The 11,693-nt window shown below is 43.1% G+C and overlaps 1 protein-coding gene and 1 long non-coding RNA gene across 6 annotated transcripts in view; one reads left to right on the plus strand and one right to left on the minus strand.

Moving 5' to 3' along the window:
• The window catches only part of SLC22A15 (solute carrier family 22 member 15), a 122,613-nt gene extending 120,108 nt beyond the window's left edge, over positions 1 to 2,505 (minus strand). For 2 of the 4 annotated variants that reach the window (XR_013447967.1, XM_036113347.2), the window contains exon 1: positions 2,349 to 2,504. Coding sequence is in view for 2 of the 4 variants with exons in the window: in XM_036113347.2 (XP_035969240.1) it covers positions 2,349 to 2,435 (87 nt within the window). In the remaining 2 variants the exon portion in view is untranslated. Of the gene's footprint in view, positions 1 to 2,348 lie in introns of all 4 variants that reach the window. The other 2 variants (XR_004923910.2, XM_078072567.1) reach the window with 1 other exon arrangement.
• LOC144381874 (uncharacterized) lies at positions 1,659 to 10,265 on the plus strand. 2 transcript variants are annotated; one of them, XR_013447969.1, is made up of 3 exons: positions 1,659 to 1,976; positions 5,825 to 5,925; positions 7,193 to 10,265. It is a non-coding gene; the product is annotated as an uncharacterized LOC144381874 (long non-coding RNA). The 2 variants fall into 2 exon arrangements; XR_013447968.1 differs by having other exon boundaries at positions 1,659 to 1,936.
• Positions 10,266 to 11,693: the final 1,428 nt, after the last annotated feature.

Genomic DNA, 11,693 nt, shown 5'->3' on the forward strand with positions numbered 1-11,693 from the left:
GAAGTCATCTCGACACCCAACACGGGGCTCGAACTCACAACACCAAGATCAACGTTCCACCAACTGAGCCAGTCAGGCACCCCAGGGCTTTGGGTTTTTTTTTTTTTTTTTTTAAGATTTTTTTTTTTTTATTTATTTGCGAGAGAGAGAATGAGAGACAGAGAGCATGAGAGGGAAGAGGGTCAGAGGGAGAAGCAGACTCCCTGCTGAGCAGGGAGCCCGATGTGGGACTCGATCCCGGGACTCCAGGATCATGACCTGAGCCGAAGGCAGTCGCTTAACCAACTGAGCCACCCAGGCGCCCAGGGCTTTGGGTTTTAAAGCAAACATCAACCTCCCATCTAAGCCTACTCTGAAAAGGGCTTCGTAACTTTTTCCTCTGTTGGAAGAAGCAAACCCCACAAGATGATGGAAGCATCGTGTTACAACCGTGTAATGGGGCTCCCAGGGCTCCCCTGCACAGGCACTTCCCAGCCCACACCTAAAGATAAAGTCACGCATTCCCAACACTCTTAAGACCTGGTTCTTTGATGGCAAATACTGACCACATGTCAGGCAGGCATCAGTCAACAGTCATGGTCTCAGGCTTAGAGCTCTTTGGTACTAAACTCTAACCAACTGGGTCAGCCATAAAGAAAAGTTAAGTGAGGGAAACAGCAGGTCCTGAACCCAGATCAGTGGCCTTTTTAGTGCTGCACACCCTCAAGATAAACTTATCCCCTGTGGGTGGATACCTGGCTAGGCCTGCAAGAGGACAGCAGGTGGAGTATAGGGGTGGGGGGGGCAGGGTGGCATTGTTCAGAAGAGGAGTCAGGTGCCTGGAATTCTTGGTTAGAAGAGGAAAGAAAAAGAATTTTCTCAAAGAAAAAGTATTATAAATGAACATCAGGCATCACGGACACAATTCTATTTTCTCTGTATGAAATACTCTTTTGTGATTTAGGAAATACCTTTTCCTCCACAGAAAAATTACATTTAAAGCTGAAAGAACGAACTTAAAGGAACCTCAGAATACTGCATATTTGTGAACTGAGAACTTGCTTTGCCAGAAAAAGGACTGACATCATCTATGTGTCCATCATTTGAACAGCTCTTCTGGCTGGTGATATAATCAACCGAACTTGCAAACATTTTAATGGAAAACAGAATCAGTAAGACAACCCTTACCTTCCCCCACACCCCCTTCTGCTGGCTGAGCAGCTGCCTTATGCCAGGTTTAAGCAACTGGCGGAGTGGTGGTTAGACTCAGGACTTCCCTGTACTTTCCTTAGGAAAATTATCATCACATGGTCATGGTCACTGTCCTTACTTACCTGTCTGCCTGCCTCACCCCACCCTCACTAGAAGGCAAACTTCACCGGAAAGGGGCTTTGATTTTTCCACCGTTGTAGCCCCTGCCAAACACATAGTAGGCACTCACTAAATATGTGTTGACTGAAGTAGTACAATGACCCACTCACAGTAAATACTACTAAAGAATTGTGAATGAACCGCCTTTAGAATACTGGGAGCAGTAATTGATGTTAAATGGGCCATTCAGAAGGGCAAAGGAGTAACTCTTGCCTGGCAAAGCGTATCTATAGTGACCTTGAGCATACTAAACCCACATTTTTAGGCTGGGTGGGCAAGCAGTCTGAGAGTTCTGTACGAGGAAGAAACGATTCTAGTGTATAACCACACTTCGCAGATGGCATTATTCAACTTATACGAGTCTCCGCCCGACGCTGGCCTCTGGGCAGAATGACCCAGCAGAACTTCAACCGGAGAGAAATAAAGCCTCTGCACGGAAAGCATCTAGCCCAGGAAGCCCCCTCGAATCGGGAAAAGATGGTAAGCAGATGCCCAGAACTGCAGGAGCCCGCTCCAGATCGGACCTTCGTGAGCTGCCGATCAGGGCTCTCTCTGGGCTCCAGATTCCAAGGTGACGTAGCCACAGGTGAGAAACAACTCCCTGGTGCTTTCACGGTGTAGTCCAGGTAACCGCGGAACTGGGCATCGTTTATTCACCAGCTCAAGGGCTGAAGTACACCCCCCCCCCTTCTCCCACTCCTTCTCCCACTCGAGAGAGTGGCGGGGTGGGGGGGCCTGGCGGAACCGCCCAAGGGGGCAGGCTCTGAGGCTTGGGCGGGCACCGCAGGCCAGGCCCGCCGGCGACCTTGGCGTGCTGCGGCCCACCCAGGCCGGCCCTCGCGCGGGGTGGGGGGCTCGCGGCCGGCCCCTCGGGGTTTGTGGAGACGCGGCGGCGGGCCGGGCTTCGCGGCGGCGGGGGGGGGGGGACCAGAGGGGGGGGAATGGTCCGCGGGAGGCGGGGAAGCGGGGCGCTGGAGGGGGGGCGGCGGGGGACTCACCTGCAGCAGCACGGCCAGCAGGAAGCACAAGTACATCTGGTAGATGCCCATCTCCCCCACCGCCTGGAACGCCTCTTCCACCTCCATGGCGGGCCTGGCCCGGCAGCCCCGGCGCGGCCCGGCGGCGCGGAGCGGGAGCGGGAGCGGGGGCGGGGGCGGTGGCCGGGACCGGGACGGGGGAGGGGCGGGGGGCGGGGCGGCGCGTGTGCGCGGGCGGGGCGCCGGGGCCGCGGGGCTTCCTGCTGGGGCTCTGGGTCCGCGAGCGCGCGGCTCACGGGCCGAGGGAAGAGGAAGTGGGCTCGGGCTGAGGCATGCTCGCGGATGGAGAAACACGGAAGCAGCGGCCGGCGGCGCCCGGGCCCTGCTTGGGGCGGGGGCGCGATAACTGGGCGACCCGGTGGCGGCTCAGCACTGTTTGTCCTTTTGCACAAATCGGGGTTGGGGGGGGGGTTGGGGGCGTTGTGGAGCCTTCGGAGCAGAGTGCTGCTCAGGCTTGCTTTGCAGTCCTACTCCGTGCTAGCTTTGTAGGGGTCACAGGTAAACGAATTCTCGTAAAGCCGCGAGCTTCATTTGCAAACAGAAATATGCAGGAGGTAGAAAGGAAATACCGAAGAGCGAAGGTGAAGGTGTGGGACGGGAGGTGATGGATGCCAAGGTGCTCGAAGGATCAGCAGCATTTGCCAGGCGGGAAAGGTGCGGAGGAGGATGAGGCAGGGCCGAGTGAGGGGTCGCCGGCCTTGAGTCCCCTCATTCCCGCACCTCCTGAGCTTGGTTTTAACAGCTGCCTACGGTTCCCTCGTCCAGGCCATGACCCCCAATACAATGTGGACGGAAGAGGTGACCAACGAATGTTTTATTTAGGCTTTCACATCTAAGGGAATGAGATAGGCCTCTAGTTTTCTTCCTGCTGTCCCCGTCTGCGTTTGGCAGTGAGCTCACAGCAGCTTCCTAAAAGGAGTTGGAAGTGTTTGGTAAAACTCTCCTTTAAACCATCTGGATTGGCTTGTTTTGCAGGGCGATCCCCTTTATTAGATAGATAGATAGATAGATTACATACATTTTAATGGCTTTCTGCTTTCAAATTACTTTTTTTTCTAAAAATGTTTCTATTTTATCGACTTTTGTTGGTTTTTAATAAACGTGCTCATCTTGTTCCCTTACGGTTTTATAAAATCATGCTCTGGCTCTATTTGTGCCCTATTTTTCATTGTTAATATCGTTTATTATTTATTTTTCATTCTTACCAGTCATGCTAGAGGTTTCTCTCTCTTTTTTTTAAAGACCCAATTTTTATTTTGTGGTTTTTCTTCCTGTATTTCTTTGTTTTCTATTTTGTGGATTATGTGAATTCTTCTCCTCCTTACTTCTGTGACTGTGTAATTCTTTTATTAGCTACATGACTTGAAAGTTTAGCTTATTTACTTTTAGTTTTACTTTTTTAAGAATAATTATATTTCAGGCTATGCATTTCTCTTTGCTCTGACCTACAAGTTTTGTCATGTGGTTTTTTTGCCTTTAGTTTGGAATATTCCATTCCATGACATCCTAATGTCCTCTTTAAACCAATGAACTATTTGTTAAGGCTTTTTCTTTTTTTTTTAGTTTACAAGTAAATGTTATTGCTATTTTTTAACTATCCTTTTATTGTTGGTTACTAATTTAAGTATTTAACTGCTTTTTGAATAGAGATGATTAAATCTTGGAAATTGTTAGGGGTTTCTTGTGACCAAGAATGCAGTCATTTTAGAAAAATAGACTGAGTGGATTGAAAATATTCTCCATTTGTTTGGGTGTAAGGTTCTCTATATATTAGATCAAGCTTGTTAATTATATTCAAGTAATGTGTATTGCCACTGGATATACCAATTTTTAATAAATGTGTCAAAATCTTCCAAAATGTGTATCATTTTGAGTTTTTATCAAGTTCCTTTTATTTCTGTAGGTTCATAAAAGTACCAATTATTCAGTTCCTTTTATCATGATAAAATAGCTTTTTTCTCTTTTAATGCTTTTTGTCTTGATTTTAATTTTGTCTAATGTTAATATTGCTGCATCAGGGGGGTTTTTTGGTATTATTTTCCTTATAATCTTTATTTTCATCCTTTTGTGTTCATTATGTTCTAGGCATGTTTATGGAAGGAGGATCTTTTTGTCCATCCAATTTGATAGTCTTTGTCTTTTAACATGTGAATTAAATCCATTTATATTTATTGTGAGCAATATATTTGGGATGATTTCTACCATTTCATTTTCTGTTTGCCATCATCTTTTTTTCCCCCCTTCTTTGCCATCTGTTGGAGTCTGAAAGCCATTTTCATCCTGCCCTTCTCTCTTTTTGCTTTTTGGGGACCTACAGATTGCATTATCATTATTAATTATTATTATTATTATTTTGGTAGTTACGCTTATATTTTTAACATCTATATAACCATATACTCTTCTATAATGTTCATAGTTATTTAATACATCTATTCTCTTTTCAAACTCACAGGAAACTACACAAGATTCTGAAGGGATGCAGAACAAGTCTCCCCAAAATTTGTCACTTTAGCATGTTGACTATTTTTAGCAGAAGGCAATGGAGGCACAGCAGACTCAAGGAAAATTTTCCTCTCCTTTAAACTACGTAAAAGAATCTAGATAGGAGGCCTGTCCCAGAAAGAGAATGATTACTAAGAGATAACTTCTTTTATCTGAAAGTCTTACCTGTGTGGCAGGACAAACATCTAATTACCAAACATCTGCTCTTCTTACTGTCCTATGAATCACCCTTTACCCCTCTGAAGCCCCAAGCCCCTATCCCATTCCTTAGTTCAGGATAGCATATAAGCCTCAAGTGCCCTCCTTGTCCTTGGATCTCATATTTATATTCCCTGTATGGATGAAATTAAATGTTTTCTCCTGTTAATCCATTTTATGTTATTATTAGACCACCCGAAGAACCTAGAATGGTAAAATGAAAATGTTTTCTCCCCAACAATTCCAAGAACGTTTTATCTGAGAAAACACTGGAGAGCATAAAGATGTTATATTCCGGAAAACTTTGTTAGGTGACTCAAGAAGTTACTGTTGTGGTGCTAAAACATTGATGGAGAAGATTCGTGTGAAGTGTTTTATTAAAAAACTTCTATTGTTAAGAAAAATTAGCCTGCACTTGGAAATAATAAGAAAGCAAGAAGAGGACTGTGTGTCCTTTCAATGTAGTAATGAAGCATCGTTTAACAGATCCACCCTAGGATTACTTAATTCTCTAAGAGAATTTACCTGTGTTTAACTTTTGTATTTACTACAAATTAGAGTCCAGATACTGTGCAGTTCCATGTAAATTTGTAGATTTTTTTTTGGTAGAGATGTAAACGACTATGTTCAATAGAAAAGATAACCTATTACTTCATTACTGTATAAAACATTCACTTGTTTTGTACAAATCTAGAAATCCTATTTTAACATTTTTTTTTTTTTTTTTTTTTTTTTAGAAATTACCAGTTCCTCAACTGTTCTTAGCACCAGCTTTTCCAGAGTACTGGTTCTTTCATCAATTAAAATAAAATTTTTGACATGGGTTCATTCTCTATTGGTAAGAAAGTCATAGTTTTAACTTTTGAAAATTTTTCTTTGACATCATGATGTATGGGGAATGGAAAAACTATAAGTTAAATATTCATATGATATGGCTAACTTAATAAATTGTTAAGTAGAAATTGGGTTATTTCATCTTCTTAAAAGTTTGTATATTAATTCATCTTGTATTAGACATATATGGACATATATGCTTAAAGCAGTTGGCTAGTGTGAGAACAGAAAGTGCAACCTGTGGATTGTCAGAACTGAGATCTGATGGGTTGATAGAGGCCAGGGATGCAGTGCTAAGGAGCTTAAACTTTCGCCTACAAGTGATAGGGAACCACTGAAGTGTTTTAAGCTAGAGTTGGTATGATTTTTAAAAGATGACTTGACAGCAGTGTTAAAAGCATGTAACACCAGTTGAAACACTGCTCTAATGGCCCAGGCAAGAACCAATGAGGACCTGAGAGCTTAAACCAGAACAGTAATAATAAAGATGGAGAAGTGAAGTCAAATTTAAAGTAAAATTTCAAAAATTGATAGTAACTGCATTTTGCACAGGCAAAAGAGAGAGAAATCAGGAATGACTCCTATGTTTCTGACCTTGATGGCTGGGAAAATGGAGGTACTATTAACTAAGGTAGGGAACACAGAGGGTGGAGTAGCTTGGTAGTGGTGGGTTGCAGGGCCTAGGACAGGAATGGTGGCACAGACCAGCATTACTCTTTTAAATGGTCATTGCCCCTTTAAGATCCTGCCCTTCCCCCTTAACCCACCCAGGCCCCTGCTGGATTTCCTTGCCCTAATTTACAGTCGGCACCAGAGCTTCTGAGCATGCTCTGAAGAAAGAGCTGGACTAATTAAAGCTCTCCTGAGGTTCAAGGTATTGCATCTGTGGCTCTTAGCAAAGAGTTCCATTTTCAGAGCGTATTTTCCCCATCTGACTATTCTTTTCTCATTTTTCTTTTTCTTAAGCCCTTTCCTACCATAATTTTATAGTACCTGAATCTTTCCTTTATCACTCAGGAGTAATGAGCATTGCGGGTTTTGTTTTTTTTTTTTAAAACAAAAAATTAAAATAATGTTTAGGATAGGGTGTCTGTCAAATACATACTTTTGGGGATCTGAGAAGAAAAACGGTAAGCTTTATTTGGTAAATTATATAAGGCTTTGAGGCAAATAGACTCAGTCATTATAATCTTTCTAAATTATTATTCTAAAAGCTGCACACCTAACCACCGTATCATGTCTTCTGCTCTCTTGGTAATTTCGTGTCCCAGAAGGCTACTGAAATTTGGTGTGCAAGATAACAAGACTTCACGCATGTCAGGTGTTGTTTCAAGTCCTCGGAAATCAGTGTCATAGACCCACCTAAATGTACCGAGAATTACTATCTTCTTTAAAAATCTGAAGAACATTTTTCCTTCTTCATAAACTTCCATGCTGTGATAACCTTTCATTGTTAATACTTCACAGCAACACACCTTAATAAAGATAACCAAAGTACAAATACCTCTGTCAACATTAAGTTGATATAAACAAAGCAAATATGATGAGAATAACCAGATCACAAGGAAGCCTCCCTCCCGGGAGGAAGGAGCAAGAAGACTGAGGGAGGAGAAGCAAAAAGCAGATGGAATTGGCAGGGAGATGAATGTGTCTCCATCAACCAGCCTCCCAAACCAACAACTGTCATTCACATACTAAAATAAATCTAAATTAATGGGGAGAAATTGACCATTCCCATGTCTTAAACCTTAGCAATAAAGGAAAAGAGGATGGGCATTAAAGAGGGCACATGATATGATGAGCACTGGGTGTTCTATGCGACTGATGATTTATTGAACTCTACATCTGAAACTAATGATGTACTACATGTTGGCTAATTGAATTTAAAAAAAAAAAACCCAAAAAACAGAAAACAAAAAAGAATGAATAGAGTTAAGTCTAAAATTCAGGAGGTTATGGTAGAGGGATATGAAATATGAGGGAAATCAGCCATTAATTGTGCTTGAATTTAGATAGTAGAGTGTTTTGCTTGCTGAGAGTCCAATTTTACATGCTGTCCCAAGAGGCACTGAGCTTAGATAATAGGACATTCATTTAATTCAACAAGCTCAACTTTAATGAAAATGTCCGTGTTGTTGTTCCTGTGGTTGCTGCTACTATTTCTTACCCGGGAGTTATCCAACAAGGGAATACAGCCCAAAATGATGAATTTGCTTTACTCATGGGGTCAATAAACTGGGACTACAGTGCAGTAGGATGGGTGAACATGTACCCTATACGAGGACAAGTGCTTCCAAGTTGCCCCAGATTAAAATCTGGATGCGGCTGGAACTGCCTCCACCACCTTAGCTGTTGAGTGTTGCTCAAAGCTGATGATAACCTGCATATGGAGAGTTTTAACCACAACTGGGCCTTCCAGTTAAAACCAACAATTGACATTGCTCTCAGAAAATAGGCAGCCAAAGTAGATTTCAGAGAATCAAGTGTGATCTACTCAATCTCAGAAAGGAGAGGTCGCCAATCCTAAATTATTCTGAAAATGCAAGTATTAAATTCATTCGACAAACCCTTGCTGAGCAACGCCTCCGTCCCGGGGGATGTTCTGGGTGTGAGGAATACGGCATTAAGCCAGCAGAGCCTCTCCCTCTGTCTGGGCCCTTGCATTCCAGTGAAGACTTCCTTCTTGGCTACAATTCTGGATGGCCTGAGTGGAGGAGGAGGAGTTGGCAACTACATAAATTGCACGCTTGCTCTATTATCTGATCATGAAATCAACCCCAAATCCAAACTTAACGACATGGACCAAGTAAATCATAAAGGGGGCTTTGCAATCCAGTCAACCTTCTTCAGTCTAACGGCTCTTGTCCCTGTGTTCATCTGCCTTAAGAAGAATGTAGCCAAACATCGTTATCTCCCGGTAATGAAAGTCACTTAGTAGAAAGTTACAATAATGCACAAATTCACAAAAAGAATCTGCAGGATCCTCAGAACCAAAAGAATCCCTCGTTTACTAGCATACAGCTATTTGAGCCAAAAGATCATAATGCATTTTAAACAATATAAACTCCTCTTCATCAGTCTTCATTTGCGTGAGAGGAGTGTCTTATTCACAGCCAGACAGAACCAATCAGATCCTCCTGTCAATTTGCTATTCTAGCACAAGATTTTGAATAGTCTCAGTTTCATTTTGCACTCCTACCAGGGCTGAGATGCTTCTGTCACCTTTTTTTTTAGTCACGTGGCCTTTTTGCAAATCTAATGCAAGCGGATGGATTTTCTCAGGAAAAGGAGAGTGCAGGAGAGGGCGCACTCACACACATATTTTGGATACTATTTTTAAAAAATCATGGAGTCCAACCCTGACATGATAGAAATGATGAATTTCAGGTGGTTAGATAATATGTTTAGAATGATTAAGGAACGTCGAGAAAGTCACACAGTTGGTAGAGAAGTACAAGAAAACCCAAGTTCTCAAAAGTTTGTGCCTTTTTGTTTTTTAAAACTACCGGAGACCACTCTCACGTTATAGGCCCCATCTCTGAGCAATTTTTTCTCACGTGGAAATATGAATATAGAACAATATTATCTTTGTAACACATTTGCACTCTGATTCCTTTGTAAACAGAGTAAATGTGCCCCCAGATCCACACTGAAGTTGAGGTTGAGGGCTGAATAGGGCTTTCCCTGCCTGTCTCCCAAGCCAGAGACTCTAGGTGGGCATATGTAATAACTCAGCAACGGGACTGCAATCACAAACACAGGACGAGCTCTCATCTGTTGTGTCTGAAGCCGAAGAATGGAATCGTGTTGTAGCTTTCCTTTGTGGATTATTCCTCACTCAACAGCCATTCTGCTTTTGACCTGATAAAACTGGGCCACAGAGATCCTGCACCATCAGGCATATTTCCTGTTGGGCTGTGAATGTCTAGCATATGGCTAATTGCAATTCACATACCTCCTTAAGCCCTCTACAATCCACTAAAGACTGTTTGTCTCTTTGGTTTACTGTTCGGAGCACCTCTTGCAGACAAAGCAGCAACTGGTTCTTTTGGAGGTACTTTTTAATTTCAGGTGATGATGGGGGGTAATGAACTTCTGTCCGAGTTGTTGATGATGTCTTCTCAGCCTGGTCTGTTAAATGGCTGTGTTCCTAATGATGCGTCATTGTCACGACAGTGTCCTGGTGACCAGCTTTCCCTCTCCTCTCCATCTTCCTCCCACGCCTGTCCATGGAGGGTCAAAGGAAGAACTAAGATAGGTGAAAGAAGGTGGGATTTTAGGAGCACAATGGCTAGGGCATAAAATAAACCAACACAAATGATAACAAAGATATTTGAATAAAGATCCCTGAGTCCTTTGGAGTCTATGTCTTTATTTTTATCCCTGCTTTTTTCTAGCTGTATGTCTGTGAGATAAAAAAACGTGCTCGGTTGCAAGGAGATGGGTGTCTCTTCGAACAACATACAATGGAAAGATAATTCCTCAAAGCTCATTTAGTTTTTAATTTGTGGGCTATTAAAATACAAGCTGATAACTAGACATCACTTAGGCAGAGAGGTTTCCTCTTCAGTGGAGTGGCTTGCAAAGGGAAGAGGCATTCTGATGGAGATGTTCTATTGGACGCTGGATGCAGAAGGCAAGGATGGATTTCATCCTGGGGCTCTCTTCTGGCCCTGCCAACAGGTGACCAGCTGGCACCAAATATAAGCATGACAGCTTGGTGCACTCAACTGAGACCCACGTTTCTATTTTCCTCCATCCAGGGAATGGCCAAAAACACGATCTCTAATTCCCTTACTAGCGTGGGGCAGTACAGAAATAAATGAACTTTCAGTTAAAGATTCTAAATAAAAATATGTCCAAACAGTTATAATTTTCAAGTTGACGCTTGGTAGTCGTGTTTTAGGAACTGAGTGATCTATGAACCAAAGTCATGTGGGCCCCATGCATTCTCTACCCTAGGAACAAACTTGAAAAGACTGATGATATGAGAGATCTCACATTTGAAAATTCAGCTTTGAGGGCAGTGTTTATGCGATGAATATCTTTCTGGGAGACCTGCACCACCTTGATGGGGATGCAGAGCTAAGCGAGAAGATTCAGCCCTTCTCCTTTTACCCTAAATTGACTGATTTGACCTAGAATCAGCATAGCCATGCTAAAGACTCACAAATATTTCAAATGAGCTCTTAAATGTTAATGCTTTCCCTTTCATTAATATTTCTTTTTTTAATTTTAAGGGTACCTTAAAAAAATGCCCTTAAAGCTCTGAAAGGATAGTTAAAAGGAGGGAAAACAAATAAGGAAAAGAAGATAATATAGCCAGCAATTAAAGAGAGCTCTGGAGGCGCCTGGGTGGCTCAGTCGGTTAAGAGATGGACTCTTGATTTCGGCTCAGGTCATGATCTCAGGGTCCTGAGATCAAGCCCCGTGTCGGGCTCCATGCTCAGCAGAGTCTGCTTCTCTTCCTCTCTCTCTTCCTCGGTCCCTCCCCCCTCTCTCTCTCAAATAAATAAATCTTTAAAAAGAGAGAGAGAGAGAACTCTTCTGTAATAGGCTCAGGACTGGTAGACCTCAGGTTCAGATGGGCCACGAGGCAGGTGCACCAGAGACACGAGCAACCTGGTGGTGCCTTCCGCCCTAGCCAACTGCTCTGTGCTCAAAGGCCCGGAAGTCCTGAATTTGCTACAAACAATGTCAGTTCTGGGCAGGAGTGCATTGGAACTCTATGGCAGTCGTACCCATCTCCCGGCTTCATTTTATTCCTTCAGG

The sequence above is a fragment of the Halichoerus grypus genome, chromosome 5, assembly GCF_964656455.1.
Source record: "Halichoerus grypus chromosome 5, mHalGry1.hap1.1, whole genome shotgun sequence".
NCBI lineage: Eukaryota > Metazoa > Chordata > Mammalia > Carnivora > Phocidae > Halichoerus > Halichoerus grypus.